Source organism: Manis javanica, chromosome 6, assembly GCF_040802235.1.
Source record: "Manis javanica isolate MJ-LG chromosome 6, MJ_LKY, whole genome shotgun sequence".
In the NCBI taxonomy this organism is placed as follows: Eukaryota; Metazoa; Chordata; class Mammalia; order Pholidota; family Manidae; genus Manis; species Manis javanica.
Genome location: NC_133161.1, coordinates 129,436,798 through 129,457,881, shown reverse-complemented (window position 1 = coordinate 129,457,881; position 21,084 = coordinate 129,436,798). Strand labels below are relative to the sequence as shown.

The 21,084-nt window shown below is 40.3% G+C and overlaps 1 protein-coding gene across 25 annotated transcripts in view; it reads left to right on the top strand.

The window, feature by feature from the left end:
* Positions 1 to 9,671: 9,671 nt before the first annotated feature.
* The window catches only part of LOC118971619 (uncharacterized), a 605,019-nt gene continuing 593,606 nt past the window's right edge, over positions 9,672 to 21,084 (top strand). For 13 of the 25 annotated variants that reach the window (XM_073239450.1, XM_073239455.1, XM_073239448.1 and 10 more), the window contains exon 1: positions 9,673 to 10,807. In XM_073239450.1, coding sequence (XP_073095551.1) covers positions 10,203 to 10,807 — 605 coding nt within the window. In that variant the 5' untranslated portion in view covers positions 9,673 to 10,202. The other 12 variants (XM_073239449.1, XM_073239446.1, XM_073239447.1 and 9 more) reach the window with 7 other exon arrangements.

The window sequence follows — 21,084 nt, the reverse complement described above, 5'->3', positions numbered from 1 at the left end:
ACTTACATGATGATTTTTCTCCAAGTTCCTCTTCAATTGTTCACTATACTAAATAGACTTTAAAAAAATATCTTTGTCTTTTGTAGCTAGTTTGATATATGAAAGGTTGATTTCTTTGCTACCCACACAGTTTTCTCTGGGGCCTTAGCCTTACCAGTATTATTCTATGACTCACTGCTTTGCTTTTCATAAATAGATGCTAAATGCTATCCCCAATTCTACTGGAAATGGCAGATAAAAATACTCAAGGAAAAATCTTAACTAATGCAGTTAGATTTGAACTGCACAAGAGATTTCCTCTCTTCTCCTGTTTTTCTCTCCTCTTTCTCTCTTGTTTTTAAGTCATCAAGCTGCTTACCATAAACAGAAGCTGTCAGCCTCTGGCAGATAATTCTGGTCTCTTTATTTCTCCTTCCCCATAATAGGCAGCCCTTTTCTTGGGAAGGGGGTCTTTGGTGCCCTCTCTCTTTCTCTTGTCCTTCATTTGCTCATTACCCCCACACTGTATTTTTCTCTTCCATTTATTCTCTCCTCCCCATGCCCAGGTCCATCAGCTGTCTCTAGCCATCCTAGGAAAAATTACTTCCTCCTGCCAGAGACCTAGTTGATTTGTCTTCTCTCCTGATTGCTAAGATCGCTGAGAATCGTTAAATGTTCAGACTCAAGGACAACAAAGATACTCAGGGTAATGCCAAGCCCAGTTTGAGAGCAGAAACTGGACACAGTGAGAGCCATTACATTCTAGTTAAGATGGTGGCCTAGGGGCAGCAGCGGAAAAGAGGCAGAGACACACATTGGGCAGAAACACCACATTCTTCAAACACGGTTTCTCCATGACACTCTCATACTTCTACACAACTCACAAGCAGAGGCACTCACTTCCTTTGTTTTGGACTATCTTTTCAAGGAAGTTTTTACAGAAAGCAGCCTCTGAGGATAAAGCTTTCCCTCCAGAGCAAAGGACAAGCATGCTTACTGTCCATTGTAAAGGATTTGCGTTTCCCAAGCTCAGAGTTACTCTCCTGTCATGCAAACCATGGCAGGTGCAGGTATCTCCTGGACCTATTTGCAGCAAGACCTTGTGGGAACTGAGGCTCAGGGAACTGCCACAAGAGAATTCTGATACTCTGTCTACTGCTATTTCTCTGATTAATGAAGTCCTTTTTCTCTGACCCATGAGTCTTATGTCTTCCACCAATATCTATGAAACTGTAGCAGGCTAATGTGTTAGATTACAAGTAGGGTAATATCTCAGCCTTTTATTGTTCTTGACAATTTTCAGATGTTATGATATTTTAGGCTGTCAGTAAGAATATTAAGCAGATAAAAATTTAGAGGCTAAAATTTTTTTCTCTATCAGTATCTTGAAAGAGTTAAATATACCCTCCCTTCTCCTTCAGCTCTCACCTCCATCTAGTCTAATGTACTTCTTAACCTTGATAATGATGGGCTCTAATGGCCCATTTACTCAGTAGAGTGGATTTCTAAAACCCATCTCCAGATTACAGTTTGTGGGCCAGGATCACATTTGTTTTTATTAGTAGGGAAAGGAGTTGAGCAGCAGATTAGGGCTGACTTTTCAATCACTTAATCAGCAACTGCATCCTGAGCACCTTCATACCACTGTGTTAAGTGCTGCACAAAACAGCCTTGGTTCTCAAAGCATTTTAACTTCCTTCAGTCAATTAAGAAAAACTTCCCTATAAAAAGAGCCCAAATGTTCTATCCACTTATTCAGGCAGTAACCCAGAGAAATATTTGTATAAAAGGGCTTTTAAAATGATTATCCCTCATCTGTCCTGCTCCCGAACAGAAAAGCAACTCAAAACCCAGACTCTGCCCTTCTGATTTTTATAAACCCCTGACTTTCAGGGAACTCAAAGACTAAAAAGCCCAGAACTACCAAGCCAAAATCTTTCTGGTACTACTGATTTACCGTAATAGTAAAATAAAGCCTTTCTCTCTGTCATTTCCAGTTAATTCTATACCATAATAATGATTATTTGTTGGAGAAATGAAAGTAGTGAGTCATGATAAGACTTTAAAAGCTGGGAAAGGAGCCATGTGAATACACACACACACACACACACACACACACACACGCACACACACTTTCCAATCAACTTGAATCCTGGCATTTCCTAAACAATGGTGCTCAAATGATAAATGCATTTACAGCGCAAGAAGAACTTACTAGTCTGTCACCTGTCCTTTGTCCTTCTGAGTCTCTGTGATCTTCAGTTCAGTCCAGAAATCAACCTCCAACCCAACACAATACTGATGTGTAGGAAAATTGGTGCAGTTTGATTACTGGTTGGGGAGAGGATTAGTCTAGAAACTTACCTAGTACTCCTAGCAGGGTGCCCAGCAACCAGCCATTAAGGCAGCGAATAGTTTATAAGGGATGGAATACTCTCAGTACTTGCATTCTTCCTGGGGGATTGGGGTCCCCAAAATCTGTTCTCTTCTACCGCCACCATCCACAGCTTGTTGTAATTAGTAACATGACTGTTTTCTCTGTACTGGTTTCCCTTTGGAAGAAAAGGCCAGCCGAGCAGAGTGTGCCACAGGCTGCACTGCTGGCCGTCTTGGCCTCAAGACAAGGGGGAGGATGAGTATGCGAGGATGAAGAAAGACCCTTTCTAGGTCTGCATAACTGGATGGGCAAAAAATGGTTGAAGACCTCCACACACACCAAAAAGATGGAGGAAGTAGCCTAAAGTGAATGACACTTTCAACAATGGCCAAGACATTTCAGTAGTTCTTGACTTAGAAGTTGTTCTCCCCTCATTGACAAGCCAGAGTTATTTATATAGCTACTCACACTGCCTCTACAAAAATGAGAGGTCAGAAAAAAAGTGAAGTGAGGCATAGCAGAGGGCTAAGTCATTCCCAGGTGGCCAGTGTGGTGAGCTGATTGAAAAAAAAGCAATCTTTCCAGAAGTTCTGGCACTACACAGATCCATGTAGTAGTACTTGGGAAGTAGCTACAGAAACACAGCTGATAGAAATTCATCTTAAAATGTGAACTCTGAGCCGTTGCAGACAGAGACCTAAGAATTCTCATGTTTTTTAAGATCTCTAATTCAAAAAATAGCCATTCCAACCCAGACCTATGAATAGCATGGCATGCAGAAGATAATAAGGTCACATCCTAGTATTAGATGAGAAGATGAAGGGGGGTGGAGACCTATAGATGGGTCAGGCATAGACATTCCCCTTAGGATTTGCTGGCTAAAACTGTTACCAGTTCTCTCATTTAATCCTTTTTATGTTCTTTGCAATATCCAATGTGAAACCCCCCAGCAGATATCATGATGAACAATTACCTGAGCTAGATGTGCCCTATGGACAATCATAACCAAGATTCTGGTTATTAGAGTAAAAAAATATTAGCCACAGTCCTTCCAGAATGTTGTTTCATCAGTATTATTCCTATCTGGCTATGCCATACTACATGCTGGCAAGATGCAGTGCTGCACAGGAAGGGTCCCAAGAGATTTTGTTGTGATGCATAACTCTGCAAAGAGTGTGTGATTTGACGGAACCAAATGACTCATCTACCCTCAAATTGTCTCTTTGATCAGCCTGACAGGTGCCTGAAATCAAAGGTTAAAAGAAGCATAACGTTAAAATGCAATTGGGAGAAAGGAACGATGAACACTTTTCACCCTTAGCTTCTACTGAAACACTGATAAGGCCATTTCTTTAGCTTAACTAGCAAGGAGTCTTGAATACAGTGAACATACTTTAAAAATCTAAAATTGGGTCAAGTGATTGCACAACTACAAATGCAATTATGAACTTTAAAAAACTTTGAAATCACAATAGTACTAGAAGGACTGAGATATGGCATTATCATATGCATGAACAGGATCATTTTAAGGGACAAGGAGGATGACAAGGCTGTAGATCCAGGCAGAATGGACGAGTGTGAGTCCAGCATTGACAGAGAGCAACAAAGGGTTCCTAAGAGAACAGGAACACAGGAAAGGAAAAGGAATCGCTGGTTCTGAGAAACAATCTGCCCCAAGCCTGTCCTGGGGGACCCTAATGTTTCCACTTAGCTCTCAGTATTTTTGCTGCAGTCTTCAGGGGGAAAAGTGTAAAGGAAAAGTGAAAAAATAAAATATCCTACTTTCTTTAACATAAAATATGGAGAGAATGGGTGTTCAATTCACTATTTCCTAGTCCCTTCGCAGTGACAAGTCTTGAGCCCAGCACTCCTGCCACGGACCAGGCTGTATTGCACGTTACCAGAGTGAAAATACCTCCCGCCCAACTGCTATGGAGCCTTCTGACCCAAATATTCCCAAGGTTTAGCTCAAACAGAAACAGACTTTTCTTCACACTTTTGAGAAAGGACTGTAATTATTGACATTTATTTATTGCCATAAAGTTTAGCAATATCATGCAAACACTAAGCCCCAGGAAAGAAATAAAGTAGACCTCCAGTGGGCATGCAAGTGGTTTTTATTTAAAAGACTACTATTCCCCTGACATCTGGGCAGAATATCAAGGGCTATCAATGCAACTCTCAATTCCATGTGCCAAAATGATCTTTAATAGTGTCTTTAAGAAATAGATTTCCCAGCCCCTACCCCTCAAAATATCAAAAGAGCTAAATAATTAAAATTAAAAGTAAGAGATAGACCTACCCAGACTCCTCACGTCCAAGCTAAGGGAAGGTAAAGCTGCAATCTGACCTCACCTGGCCAAGTATTGCTGGCAATTCCTGCCTTGGTTGGAGAGCACCACCTACTGTATCTGTCCCACAACTCTACTCACAAGCCTTTCTCAGCTCCAAGCATCCCAAACGTCCAAGGCTTTGAACATCCAGGGCCAACTCTAGCATTTATAAGCATCAATTGGACAAGTGTGTCTCATACTGTGGGATAAAAGAAAAAGAAGGCAGGCCAACATCGAAGCTTGGAAAGAGGAGTGGATTGGAGATTTGGAAGGAGGATTTTAGATTTCTTCTTCCTACCCAGACAGCTGGCCTGCCACCCTCTGCTCCAGCCCACTTTCTCAGCCTTACCTGCCATCAGTCTCTGTATGAAGTCTGCACCAAACTGGAATCCTCACCATTTCTACATTGTTTTCCATGGTTCTGCTCATTCCATTCCCATTCTTGGCTTCACCACTTAGCCAAGACCTGTATTATCTTTCAAGGACAGTTAGGAATATTTTCCTCTCTTCACATAGGCTCTCTTCCCAGTCTCCACAACTCTTCACAAAGCAAATAAAAATAATTTGGTGAGATTCAATAATATTGCCTGTATTTTCTCTATCTCCTCAGTTTTACTTAACTGATTTTGATTTTTTTTTTAATTGACAGAGAGACAGAAGAGGATGTGGTTGTTTTTATAGCAATCTTCACCCAACATTAAAGAAAATTACAGCAGACCACTTAAACAGGCAACACAGACTTTATTCAAGACTTGCAAGAGAAGGGAAAGATTGAGCTCAACTCCTCTGAAACAAAAGGCAGGAGCCTTTGGGTGCTCTGTGGGAAAGTGCTAGAGGATGACAGGAGAGGTTGGGGAGATAGGATCAGGCTATCTGTGTTTGTTCTTTGGTGCTTATCCACTTTAGGCACGTACCCTCCCAGAGAGAACGGGAGACAGGGAGCCATCTTTCCTGATGATTCCCTTTCAAAGGGATGGCTTCCAGGTCCTTGAGAAATACATTCCTGGCTTGCAGAAGATATACAACTCAAAGGGTCAAGGAAAGAATTTACAATAGCAGATTTTCTAAAGTAAATGTTCTAATGAAGGGAGATCAGCGGCCTATAGTCAGGAAGGGAACTCTTTCAAGTTCAATAAGGCTGAGGGGAACATTAAGGCCCTTTTGGGCACCAGGCAATGACTTATCACTCCTAACTACTCCTTTACTTTTATTCTTTTTGCTTTATTTATATCCTCAAGATTATACATCTTGTCTCAGTGCAATGCACACTATGACATTTTATTTAGTAGTCTCATAGATCTGTGCTTTATTCATACCCAAAGATACCAGAGTCATGTAAACTGAACCTATACTGACAGAGGAGACCTGTGGATAATAATGAGGATGAATCAAGGGGCATAATAGAAGGATGCAAAGGATTTGATAACTCTGAAGTCCTGAAAGGGAACCTTAGTTTTATTCAAATATATGATTTTTCCTCAGGGTTTCTTTATAAATGTATAGGATACAATTGGCACTCTCAGTACAATACATGCTTAATAATAATTTGTTGAATCAAACTCTTATTGTTGATTATCATGGAATTATATTTCTGACTTCTTCTTTTCATTCCTTATTATTTGTATTCCTTCCAACATGGCAGAATTCCTTATTTATTTACAGGGAAAAACAAACTAAACAACTAGTTACTATTATTCATTGATCTTATATGACTATATATTTTATAAATGGTTGTATGTTTCCAAAATTATTTATATATGTTGAATTTCTATACTCTTCAACACGAGTGTTTTTGAATATAAAACAATAAAAAATTAAGTACATAATATCTTTTCAAATTTCTTGAGCAGTATTTCCAAATGAGATTTGCTCTGTTTTCTCTAAAATGTTTACTATTGTTTTTTTAAAAACATCATTTTAAAAGAATGATACAGTTTCAAACTACTTCTCCACTCATTCAAAATTCACAAGTAAAATAAATGAGGTCTTCTTTAATTTCACATGCAAATAACAGAGGAGAGACTCAAACACAGCACATTGCTCTCTTTTCCTTTGTATACCCTAAAATTTAAGAAGAGTTGGCAATATGGGTCTGCAGCTTGAGGAGAAAGAGAGTTGACTGGAAAAAATGGCTGAGTCTTCCCTTTAAAATGTTGGCACGAGAAAATGCCATCAGAGTCGCAAAAAATATATTCTTAATTTATATAGAACAAAGGTTTATTATCTGGATGGAGGCTGTTAGGTTTGCAATATTCTGTAGTGTTAAAAGCATCTTAATTTCATCATTACTTGGGTGTATTCATTTTGTTATATTTTGAGTTAAAGTAAAGTGAAAAGTTGGTAAATTTCATTTGTAATGAACAAGATTTATTAAAATCACAAACATATATACTTTTATTTTCACTTGACTCACTCAATTAAGATGCTATTGTGCAATTTCACTCCCCAAGTTTCTTAGCACACATATTTGTGAGGTGTTTCATTTAAATACCTTTATTATGATATTATTCAGCTTGTATCCACACATGCAAGTGAAGTGTTGAGCAGTTTTCTAGCTAATTCAATTAATTTATGTATCCACTCTGGAAAATTTGAACCAATAAAACCACTTTCATTTAGAACAAGTTTATTTATCTTCATTACCTGAATAATTGTCCCACACTCCATTCAAATTTGCCTACAGAGAAACCACATTCTGAATTAAAAGCCAAGATGTTGAGATGTTGAATCACCCTCAAAATGAATCAGAAAAAAACAGCCTAAAATTACAAACATCTTTTATTTTGAAGTCATTTCTAATAAATGTTTCATTTTTTACGTATGACTTAAAAATGCTCTTCCCATCTATACTGAAAGCCTGCCAGCCAAGTTTCAGTCCAGGGGAAATTTTAATATAAAAACATAATTTTTAAAACAGAAATTTCATAGATATATATCTATAATCATATTTACCTATCTATACATGGATTGATTGATATACTTATAATTATAATTTAATACACAAAAATATCTCATATTGATATTTTCTCATCCCATGAGCAAACTTTTACTCCACCTTTGAAAATTTCTCTTGTTATAATTATAGAATAATTTAAGGCACAGAAACACCTCACCCTTTGCTGAGGAACCACAGTCAATACTGGTATTACCGTAGTGACATATACGTAGACCAGAAAAATTGTTTGCTTTAAATTTATACTTTGTGACTCCTCACATTACTATACTGTAACCCATTTCACTTCTTCCTTCAATGGTCAATGCAAACATATACACACAATATATAACACATTTCATATTTTTCAGTTACAGTAGGGTGACCTTCCTGGGAGTGACCTTGAATATGAGAGTGAGCTCAAATAACCACTTTTTATATGCCCAGCATCATGATATCATACAGACACTTAATATACAACACCAAGATCCCCTTTCCTCTTGACACCTGTTTTTAAATCTCCTTCTAGGTTCTCTGTGTTCATAAGCTTTCTGTGGCATACTATTGAAATAAGCAAACAAATCACGTGAATGATATATACCTCATTCATTATTTAAATGCCTTATGAAAGAACAAAAAGTTGCCCTTAAACATTGCAGATGCATTGTGTCCAGATGTAGAACAAAACTGTATATTCATAACATTACTATGAGGACACAGTCTTGGCATACAAACAGCAACTTTCACTGAATTTCAGGTAATTGAAATGAGGTTAGCATTAATTTGTGAGGGCCAATTTTGACATGTTTTTAGAGATACCTGAGTTCTTAACCAAATAGATGCTTATTCATTCTATATCTATTACTGAGGCATCATTTTATTTTATTTATTTTTTCCCTTATATACCAGATGGGCTCATTGGCTCGTCAGCATTCATTATAAAAAATTCTGTGTGGTCAGGATGTTAGTGTCTTGGCAGAGTTAGGCAAGACATACAGTTAAAAATGGATTTTATGCAGGACAAACTCTGTCCCTTGTTTGCAAATGAAATAATTTTAATGCAAACTTTACATTTTATGCAATGTGAATTGAGACAGATATTCTTTGAATATAGTATTGAAATGCTAAAGTTTCCCAGATTAAGTGAGGTTTTGGAAAACATAAATTTTCTAGTGAGTTATGACTTACTTTGGTTACTTAAATGGCTAGAGATAACTCAAATTAGAGATTAACTCTTCATGTAGTATCCACAATGATTTCGACTCTTTTTTAAACTTTATCTTGGATAACATGACCTACTGAAAAAAGGATAAAAACAGTGCTTAGAAATGCCAGTTACTCTATTAGCAAAATTTACTGTTCATTGACATTATTTGGTGCTTCATCTACATACAGATCTTCCTCTTCCACTTTTTAAAATATTTATTAACGTAACACTGATATACAATCTTATGCTCAGATTTCACATGAGCAACATTGTGGTACTACATTCCCCCTATTATCAAGTCCTCACCACATACCCCATACAGTCACTGTCCATAAGCAGTAAGATGCTATAGAGTCACTACTTCTCTGTGCTATACTTCCATCCCTGTGCCCCCCTGTATTATGTGTGCTAATCATAGTGCTCATTAATCCTCTTATCCCTCCGGTCCCACCACCCTCCCTTTCCCTTTGGTAACTGTTAGTCCATTCTTGGGTTCTGTGCGTCTGCTGCTATTTTGTTCCTTCAGTTTTGCTTCATTGTTATACTCCAAAATGAGGGAAATCGTTTGGTATTTGTCTTCCTCTGCCTGACTTATTTCACTGAGCACATACCCTCTAGCTCCATCCATGTTGTTGCAAATGGTAGGATTTGTTTCTTTCTTATGGCTGAATAGTATTCCATTGTGTCTATGTACCACATCTTCTTTATCCATTCATCCACTGATGGACACTTAGGTTGCTTCCATTTCTTGGATATTGTAAATAGTACTGCGATAAACACAGGGTGTTTATCTAGCTCGTTAGCTGAGAGATTTCCTGTCTGCATCACATACCCTAATTTCTGGAATCCAGGCTCATCATTGCATTGCATTTCTTCTCCGTGGGTGTCATGGTGTAGCATCCCTCAAAACATTTATTTTGATTCTCATTTTCATATGGCATAATGACATCCGTCTATCTTAATCAAAACGATATGAAAGACTATTTGTGTTGTGAGTTGTGAAAAGAGAGGATTTTTAGGAATTTCCTCAAGGAAGATGGGGGGAGGGACCTTCAGAGGGTTGAGATTAAATCTCTTGGGAGACATGCATCACTGCTGCTGTGCCAGCACCAGAGTTCCTACTGACGGTAGGGGGTCGGGGAAGAAGAGCTGTTTAAAAGGACTCCAGCTCTGTTACAGGCTCCTGCTGGCGCCTGACATGCTTCCTGCCCCTTTTAAGATAAAACTGACTCAAAAACAGAGACGATGAGGTGACAGCCTTGCAACAAGTCACAGTGAACTTTATTAAACAGAACTCCTGTTGGGGATTGAAAAGGTAAACAACTTGCAGACATCTCCCAGGACTTGGGTTTTGTGCACCCCAGTCAGACCACCATGCTCAGAGGAGGGTGTGCGCGCCACCCTCCACCGGGAGGCGTGCTCACGGAGAAACCTGCATGCGCTCAGCAAGGCCGTGGAAGAACCCCGGGCGGGCCGCGGGAAAACCCCGCGTGTTTCCCCGGTGGGTCTAGTGCTCTGAGCCAGGAGTGTTCCCGTAGGGAGCCTTCAGGCCCTCCGCTGAGAAGGCCGCAGCTGAACGCGGGGGCGCGGCGCGAACCTAGGGAGACAGCCCGCTCGCAGCTCCGATGGCCTGTGGGACAGGACGGCTGCGAGGCACCCACCCCGCGGGGCGTGCGCGGCCGAACGCTGGGTGCGGGCTGGGGGTGCCCAGTACACCGGCGGCGGAAAGCAGGGGCAGCTCCGCGGCCCCGGGACCCTGAAGCCCAGTCCTTCCGGCCGCGGATTCCCGCTTCGCCTCCTGCACCGCGTGCACGCGCGCCGCACGCCCAGAGAGCGGGCTTCGGGCGCGCGGACCGGCTGCTTCAGCGGCTCCCAGAGTGCCCTGCGGCGGACCGCTGGGGCTGCGCACAAGCGCGCGGGGCGGGGCCAACGGCCGTGCGGTTAGAGCGGGACCTGCGTGCTGCTGCTCTGCCTGAAGGGTAAGGGGACGTAGCCGCTGGGTCCTAGCCGCCGGAGGGGGCGAGGCGGCTGCTTGGCAGCGGGGACGCGCGGGCGCTCGCCCGGCGGCAGCACCTCACGGGTACTTGGCGGGGAGCTACGGCGGCCCGGGGTTGCCTCCCGCAGTCCCCTCAGCGCGCCAGCCCGCGCCTGCCCGGTGACCGCAGCGCCTGGTCCTGCGAGGGCGCGTCCACTGCTCCCGGCCTGACGGTATCGGTCCCGTGGGAACGGCGAGGACAGACTAGTTGCGGGCGAGGTAGGATGTCACACAGGGTGTCGTGATGAGGGGAGTCCCGCCGGTGTCTGTGACAGCGGTTCGCAGGAGGCGTGAGGAGGAATCGTGGGGTGCAGCTTGTGGCTGGGCAGTGGCACGTGTGTGTGTGGGGTGTGTTTGTGGCCCAGAGCCGGCTGTGCACTGGTGGTGCAGAGAGCCTGCGCGTGCAGGAGTCCGGGGGTGTCGGGTGTGATGGGCGGCGTACCTGGCGCTCTGCGGCTTCAGGCAACTGTAGGTGTGGATGTGAACGTTCAGGGTTTGTCCCTAAAGGTTTGTGGAAAGAACTGGTTGTCTAGGAATTGAGGGTAGGAAGGCACGTCTGTTCCCTTTCGTGCATGCATGTGTGCTAGGAGTTGGGGGTCCTAGCCAGGGTGTAGGTGGATTGTGTCACATACTGGTATGGAGGCGGCGGGGCACCCTGAAAGCGGCTCCTACTGGCATGGGATAGTGGGTGCTGCACAGCAATTCCAGGCTCCGCCCAGCGCTGTCCGATGGGGCGCCAGAAGTCACCCATGCTGGGAGTATTTGTACCAAGTACACACCACACGCGACGTCTTTACGGACTGCCCCCGAGAGCTGTTTCTTAAGCCTCTGCCAGCAGAGCACTGGTGTGTGTGAACCATATGAGTGTGTGGAAGACTCTAGGTGAATTGTGAGTGAGACATCAGGGCTGGGGGCCCTTGTGTGTGCCCAGACCCTGGTCATCCTGTCATCGCTTGGCTCGTCCTCAGGCTGGTCCGTTTTAGGGCCAAGGAATCCTCATAGATGTTGGAAGTTCTGGGTTGGGGGAGGTCTGTGTACCTTAGGCAAGTGAGTGCCCCTTCTGCACTTGTGTGGTCCTGGCACCTGGGTACCAGGTTGGGAGGTCCTGGTGGGCAGATGACGTGCAGTGCAGTAGTAGTATATTAATCGTGTATTTATTTTTCCTGTTTTGACGTGTTAAGCTTGTTGGCTTCGGAAAGATTGTCACTTCTAGGACTAGCCACTTGTTCAAAAGCTAGGAAAGGGCTCACTGGAATCTCATGTTTCATGCAGTCCAGCAAATCCAGATTCTACAGCCCCAGCTACCCCCTTTATCTAATCGCACAGTTAGCCCAGGTTCCCCCTGACCTAAATCATCCTAGGGCAGGTAGCAAGCAACTAGAGACCAACCCTGTAGCCTAAAACACATTTGAATTATTCAAAGTAGATAATCCTTAACTGCCTTGCCTTTCCTGCCCAAAAGAATCTGGCATCTACTTTCTGCCTGTTGGTCCATCTGGCCGCTTACCAAACCTGGCCCTTCCCCTGTGGCCCCTCATGCTGTGGTATGCCCTTTTCTTTTGAGGTATGTAAGTAATTTCTGCTTTCACTGGCATTGGCACATGTGCCATCATTCTGTTACCTCCGTAATTAAATCCTGGCCATAGTTTAAAAACAAATGGCCCAGCCAGCAACTCAAGTGTTCAATGGAGAGAGCTTATCTCTGGACTTCTTTAAGCTTGCTAAAGGCTGCTTCAGAAGTGGGCTGCTGGCTTTTTTCCATTTCAATTGAAATATAATCGACATACAACATTGTGTAAGTTTAAGATATACAATGTGTATACGTGCAAGTATTGTGAAACCACAATAGGGTTAATTAGCACCTCTGTCATTTCACATAATTCTTTTTGTGTGTGGTTAGACCCTTTAAGAGCTATTCTCTTAGACACTTTCAAGCATATAAAAGAATATAGTTAATGATAGTCACAGTGCTATATGGTTATCCCCAGGGATTATTCATCCTGTAAATGGAAGTTTGTATCCCTTGACAACATCACCCCATTTCTCCAACCCTCCAACCCCTGGCAACCACCATTCTGCTCTGTTTCTATGAGTTGAGCTTTTTTTACATTCCCCATGTAAGTGTGATCATAGAGTGTTTCCTCCCACTTCACTTAGCATAATGCCTTCAAGTTCTACCCGTGTCATTGCAAATGAAATGATTTCCTTCATTCCCAAGACTGAATAATATTCCTATATGTGTATTTCTATTATCCATTCATCTGTTGATGGACATTCAGGTTATTTCCATATCTTGGCTACTGTGAATAAAGCTTCAGTTAATTTTTGAGTGCAGGTACCTCTTTGATTTCATTTCCTTTGGTTTTATACCCAAAGTGGGATTGCTAGATCATATGGTAGTGCTATTTTAATTTTTTGAGAAACATACATACTATTTTCCATAGTGGCTGCACCAGTGTGCATTCTCCCAACGTGCACAAGTGTTCCCTTTTTTCTACTTTTGTCTTTTCGATGATGGCCACTTTTAACAGGTACGAAGGGCTATCTCATTGTGGCTTTAAGTTACACATCACTGATGGTTACTGTTGTTGAACATCTTTTCATATACCTGTCAGTCATTTATCTTCCTTGGAAAACAATATGTAGGTCCTTTGCCTATTTTTTAATTGGATTGTTTGCATTTGTTTGTTTGTTTTTTTCCTTGCTACTGAGTTGTGTGAATTCCTTATGTATTTTGGATATTAACCTTATGAGATAGATTCTTTCCAAACATTTCTCCCATTCCATAGGTTCTCTTCATTTTGTTCAGTGTTTCTTTTACTGTGAAGGAAGTCTTAGTTTCATGTCCTACACTTTTATCTTTGCTTTTGTTGTTTTTGCTTTTGGTGTCATATTAATAATAAATTATTCCCAAGATTATGTGAATACTATTTATCCCTATATTTTCTTCTAGGAGTTTTATAGTTTCAGGTCTTCTGTTTAAGTCTGTAATCCATTGGTAGTTTATTTTTGTGAGTGGTATAAGAGAAGGGTCCAACTTTATTCTTCTGCATGTGATTGCCCAGTTTTCCCAGCACCGTTTATTCTTTTCCCATTGAGTATTCTTAGCTCCTTTGTTAAATATTAATTGACTGTATTTGTGGGTTTATTTCTGAGCTCTATTCTGTTCCATCTAGGTATCTTTCTATGTCACTGCCATACAGTTTTGATCACTGTAGCTTTGTAATAAAGTTTAAAATCAGGAAGTATGATGCCTCCAGCTTTGTTCTCCTTTCTCAAGATTGCATAGTTGCTTGTGGTCTGTGGCTTCACACAAATTTTAGGAATGTTTGTTTCTTTTTCTATGAAAAATGCCATTGGAATTTTGATAGGGAAAGGATTGGATGTACACATGGCCTTGGGTCATGTGGACATTTCAACAATGTTAATTCTTCTAATCCATTAATATGGAATATGTATCCATTTGTTTATGTCTTCAAGCTCTTTCACCAGTCTTACAGTTTTCAGAGTACAGATCTTCCATCTCCTGTGTTAAATTTATTCCCAAGTATTTTATTGTTTTTGATACTGTTGTAAAGGGGGTTGTTTTCTTTATTTTTTCAGTTGTATAGAAATATAACTGGTTTCTGTATCTTGATTTTATATCCTGCAAGTTTACTGAATTTGTTTATTAGTGCTCACAGTTCATTGTTGTAGTCTTTAGGATTTTCTATACATAAGATCATACTATTTGCAAACAGAGACAATTTTCCTTCTTCCTTCTGATTTGCATACCTTTTATTTTTTATTCTTGTCTAGAACTTCCAATACTGTGTTGAGTAACAGTGGTGAGGGTGGGCATCCTTGCCTTGTTCCTGAACTTAGAGAAAAAGTTTTCACTCTTTTTGCCATTGTGTGTGACCATTGTTGTGGGTTTTTTATATGTGGCTTTTGTTATATGGAAATAGTTTCCTTCTATTCCTACTATGTTGAGTGTTTTTATCATGAAAATGATGAATATTGCCAAATATTTTCCTGCATCAATTTAGATGATCGTGTGGTTTTTTTTTCCCCCGATCAGTTTTTGATGATGGGGTATTTACACATTCTTTGTTTCTTTCACCAGTTTTCCTCATATAGTTCTTGTACGTATTTTGTTAGACTTAACACCTAAATATTTCATTTATTGAGTGCTAATGTAAATGGTATTGTATTTTTAATTTCAATTTCTACTTTTTTGTTGTATAGAAAAACAATTGATTTTTGTATATTAACTTTGCACCCTGCAATCTTGCTATAATCACTACTTAGCTCCAGGAGCTTTTTGTTGTTGTTATTGATTTAAAAAAATTTCTGCAAGGGCAGTCATATCATCAGCAAACACAGACTGTTTTATTTCTTCCCTTCCAATCTGTATGCCATTCATTCCCTTTTCTTGTCTTACCTCGGACATCCAGTTGCATAGGAGTGGTGAGAAGGGACTCCTTTGCCTTGTTCCTGATCTTAGGTGGAAGGTATCTAGTTTCTATCCATTACATGTCATGTTAGCTGTAGGTTTTTGTATATATTGTTCATAAAATTGAGGAAGTTATACTCCATTTCTTCTTTTCTGAGAATTTTTTTAAATCAAGGATACTGGATTTTTGTCAAAAAATTGTTTGCATCTACTGATATCATCTTGTGACTTTCTTTTAGCACATTGATGTGATGGAGTATATGAATTGATTTTCTAGTGTTGAGCCATCCTTGCATATCTGGAATAAGTACCCCTTGGTTATGGTGTATAATCCTTTATATGTTGCTGGGTTTAAATTGCTCTTCTTTTCCTCAGGATTTTTGCATCTATGTTTGTGGAAGATATTGGACTGTAGTTTTCCTTTCTTATAATGCCTTTATATGATTTTGGTATTAGGGTAATGCTGGTCTCAGAATTATTCAGGAAGCATTTCTGCTGCTAGTTTCTGGAAGAGATTATAGAGATAGGTATAATTCCTTCCTAAAATGCTTGTTAGAATTCACCAATAAAACCTTCTAGGCTTATTGCTTTGATATTTAGAAGGGTATAAGTTATTGATTAAATTTATTTAATAGGTATAGAACTATTCGTACAGCCTGTTTCTCCTTGTGTGAATTTTGGCAGCTTGTGTCTTTTAAGGAATTGGTCCATCTCACCTAGGTTATCAAATTTGTGGGCATTGAGTTTTTCATAAATTTCCTTTATTGTCTCAAGATATATATTTAAAAATTTTTGAGCTAGACAAAATGAAAGCACAGCTTATAAAACTTGTGGGATGCGGTAAAAGCAATGATTATAGGAAAATTTATAGCATTCAGTGCATATATTAGAAAACAAGGAAGATCTAGATTCAAAAATCTAAATTTCCTATTTAGAAAACTAGGGAAAGAAGAATAAATTATTTCCAATGTATGAAAAAGAAAATAAATAATAAGAATTAGAGCAATAGTCAAGAAAATTGAAAATAGGGTATGAACAGAGAAAAATCACAAAACCAAAAGCTGGTTCTTTGAAATGATCAAAATTGATAAGCCTCTAGCCAGGGAAACTAAGGGAAAAAAGACACAAATACCTAATATCAGAAATGAAAGAGGGGCTATCACTACAAACCCCATGGACATTAAAAGGAAGTAGGGAATATTGTGAACAACTCTATGCCTACAAATTTGATCACCTAGATGAAATGGACCAACTCCTTGAAAGCCATCAACTGTGAAAACTCACACAGGCAGAAATGGATAATCTGAATGTGCCTATATTCATTAAAGAAACTGAATCCAGAATCAATAACCTCCCAAATCAGAAAGTACCAGGCAGTACAGATGGGCTGCACTGGTGAATTATATCAAACATCTAAGAAAAAAGGATAAAAGGATAAAAAGGATCAGAGGGTAAAAGCAGAGAGATGCAAAAATCCTCAACAAAATAGTAGCAAATCAAATCCAACAATGCATACAAAGAATTATACACCATGACTAAGGGGATTTATATGTCCATTATATCTCACTAAAAACATTTTAACTGTGTGAGATGATGGATGTGTTAACTGCCTCTAGTAAAACCACCAATCTGTGGTTTAACAAAAAGCACCTTTAACCTTGATGTTTATTTGTAGGGGAGGCATACATACAACTAATGTTTAGTGCATTTTGGATAGTTTTATTTCATTTTTGGGTGCTATTATAGGATCCATCTTTTTAACAAAAAGCACCTTTAACCTTGAAATCTGTTCTGTGTCTATGAGTTCAGTTCACCTCCCCGCGGCACGTGCGCGCGGGGACTGGAGCTCCAGGGTCTGAGGGAAGAAGCGCCGCTGATGCCAGTGATGAGCGATCGGGCTGCGATGAGGGTGGTCACGGGACAGAGTGACGAGGGGCGGCGGTCTGCGGGGTCTGGGCGGGAGTCGGAGGCCATCGATGCGGTTTTGGATGTGGGCCCGCGGGCGGACAGATGGGTCTGGAGTCCGTGGGGCTGGATGACTGTGGGGACTGAGTAATGAGGGATCAGAGGGGTGAGTGGGGCTTTATCCTAACTGATTTCCTCTCTAACTGGCCAACTAGTTTGTTTTCCCACTTATGATTTATTATCGTGGTATGTTGCTAGACTTGAAAAGTATATTGCCGTGGGGTTTTGTGCAAGTTTACATTGATCTTATTTTGCTTCTTCCCCCATTCAGGTTAGTATGTCATTCTTAATGTAATATTTATGTATAATTTTTCTTTCTCTTTTTTATTGACCATTTTGACATACGGTTGTGTTTATACTCCCTACTTTTGAGATAGTGATATTATTTTTTTCTTTTTTAGATCCTGTCTTTTTTTCCTCTTTTTAATGTAAATTGTCATTCTTTCCCTTAGTTTCCCAGTGTTACTCTAAATATGTTTAGGGGGTATAACGTTTCTTCTATGAATACATCTTTATCTATGAAATGTATAAGTTTGATTTGATGTTCTACTTTGATCCTGAGTAATTTAGTGAGCTTCTGCATTCCAAATGGTTAAGATATGTTTTAGTTCTTTATTTTTAATTTTATTGTCAACTTGTCATAAAGTGTGTCCTGCAAAGTCTCAACTTTTTAAAAAGTTTAATTAAGATTTTCTTTGAAGCCAAGTTAACACAGTGAATTTTGTTTAGTAGATATAAGAGGAAGAGTATATTTGATTTTTGTATGTTGCAAGATTCTCCTTAAGTATATTTAATATAGCCTGCAGTATTTTTCAAATCTTCTCTCTTTTTGCTATTCTTGGGTCTACTTGATTCCTCATATTCTAGAAGAGAAATAATAATCTCTCACTAATAGTTCCCTTTGTAGTTCTCTGTGCATTTTGGCTGATTTTATTGATGTGTATTTGTAAGGGAGGCATACATACAACTAATGTTTAGTGCATTTTGGATAGTTTTATTTCATTTTTGGGTGCTATTATAGGATCCATCTTTTTAACAAAAAGCACCTTTAACCTTGAATTCGACTTTGGTATTTATATTGCCGTGCCTGCTTTCACTTCTGTTGTATTTGGATCATGTGTCTTTGCCTAGTTGAACTACTTGTAAATAATAGATACATTTTGGTGTTTTCAAACCCAACCTATAGTCTCTGTCAGTAGCATAATTTTACCTCTTCAGTTTAGTGTAGTCATGATTTACCTAATTTTACATCCTCCCTTTTAATGTTTACTCACTTATTTTAACGCATTATTATTTTCTGCTTTTTCTTTTCTTTTTCATACTTCCATTGACTGATGAAATTTATGTTCATTGTTCCCATTATACACCCCATATAACTTGTTTTTTTCTGAGATAATTAGAAATGTTTTATTATAGAAATGTATTATATATATATGTTGCTGAGTTGAAGCTCATGCACTTGCCGTGTGACATGCCACTAAATCTAGAGACAACTAGTTAGGGCCAGGAAAGCAATTTCATTCAGAAAACCAGCAGACAGAGAAGATGGCAGGTCACATCCTCATGTGAAGTCTTAGCTCAGGGTTGATTGCAAGCTTCTTTTATGTTGGGGAATGGGGAGCAGGTTAGCGGGTGACTGATGGCTTGCAGACAAATACAGTGTGGAGGGAGAGATGCCACTTTGTCGCTCGGATATATATGTGTATTTATATATTAAGTATTTAGTTTCTTCTTTAACATTTAATGTTTATAATTTTTCATTTATATTTGTGTATATTTATACATAAATGTACACGTCTGTATTTTTGTTTTATGAATAGCTGTTTATATTTACTTGTGTATTTATTATAAAAGTGTTTTATTAATGTTAATTTTCCCTTTAATGACCTCATCATATCATCATTGTTCTTTTTTATAATGATATATCTCTTGCAAAATGTACTGCTGAGCAGTATTCTTCTATTTGAGATTTCTCATCTGATTCCTTTTACATTGATTTGCAATACTTTTTGAGGTATTTTCCTCAGGTAAAGATAGATATCCTGCAAGTGCTTTTATTCCTGAAAATCTCTTCTCTGGCCCTAACAGAGAAGTGGTCTTTTAGATGCTTTCTCTGATACTTACTTAACTTTCATTAGTGCAGATGAGGCATCTTGATTTTCTTAAATCTTTTTCTGTAAGTAGTCTGCTCTTTCACACATGCTTTAGATTTAGAAGTGTTTTAGATTTTCAAATTATCTCTAAAATTCAAGGATATCCCCAGATTCGTTCATTGATTGGAGCCCTTCCTCTGTGTGTGTGTGTGTGTGTGTGTGCATGCATCTAAGTTTGTGGGGAAGGCTGATGGTGTGAGCATGAGTAACCAGTGGTGGGAGTGGGGGCGCATGCCTTGGCGCTTTCTCAGGGCCTGTTGCAGGTGCAGGTGTGGCTGGGATAGGGCTCCGTTTAAGGATGGAGCTGCGTGGGGGCAGTGATAAAGGTGTGGAGGCCAGTGATGGGGGCATGTAATATTGTGATATATTAAGCAGTATATATTTTGGTTTTCATCCATGGCACCCAGCACACTGCTCCTAAAATCTTTGAAATTTCCTAAGTGATAGGAGCTATAGGGGCATCTTTGTACATGGCTTCTGAAATAGCTCTAGAAGGATTGTCTTGCCTGAGGGTTTCAGCCCCAGGCAAATTCACTATGAATTCAGTGAGACTGATAATTGACAACAGAATATTCTTGGGGTAAAAGAGTTTATACCCAGCAGTAGGTCAAGTGCTAGAATCACATCTGCATCCAGCAATCTGCAGGTCCATAATCCACCTCCGACTCTGCCTCCTCCCAGAGCACTGGGTGGAGGGAGCTCTTTATGTGGTGACTGTCAGTAGTAGCTCATTGGCTATGTGTGTGGAAGCAGTAGCCTAGCAGCAGGCCAGTTACATCATCAAGTAGTTTAGAGTCAGGTGAGGATTCTGGCCATAGGAATGTCCATTTTCCCCACAGTAATATAGGTATAGGTGAAATGGGTGTTTTTCATTATTCATAAGTGCCTGTCAAGCATAACTGAATTGATGTTAATTAAGTGATTTCTGGAAAGTCCCTAGTTAATCACTGGATGGGGGCTGGTTTCCAGGGGAACCAAACTGCCTTTAGAGGGTTGGAACTTGAAACCTACCCAGTGGCTGGAGGTTCAGTCAGTCACCAGTGGCCAATTATTTAATCATCTGTACATAGTGATGCCTCCATAAAAACCCTAAAAGGTGGAGTTTGAAGAGTTTCTGGATTGAACGTGTAGAGAGGCTGGGGGAGTGGCTAACAAGTAGTATGTTTTCCTGAGATCTGTGAGCTACTAATTCTACAATTAGTAGAAATGGAGGAGGGGGGGGTCCAAGGAATTTGATTTGTAGCCAGTTCTTCAGGAGCACAAGTCACAACCTGAACTTTTGACTGGCATTTGAAGTTGGGGGAGCAGTCTTGTGGGACTGAACCCTTAACCTGTGCAATATAACACTAACTCCAGCTTGATGGTGTCAGATGAGTTAAATTGTAGGATGCCCAGCTGATGTTGCACATTTCCTTGGGATGAGGCCCCTGAGAGTAGAGGAGGCACACACAGAAGTTTTCCCTTTCCAGGACATGGGATTGATTGGTGGAGGGCCAGGACCATGGGGGTGGAGGCATTGGACGCTCTGCAATTGGGGACCATAGAATGAGTGGTTTGGGGCCTGTGGGCAACAGGATGTGGGACACCAGTGACTCTGAGATGGAGTACTGGCTCTGGGGCAGGGTGGGTGTGCAGCCATTGACAGCAGGAGCAGTCCGAGGAGTGGTA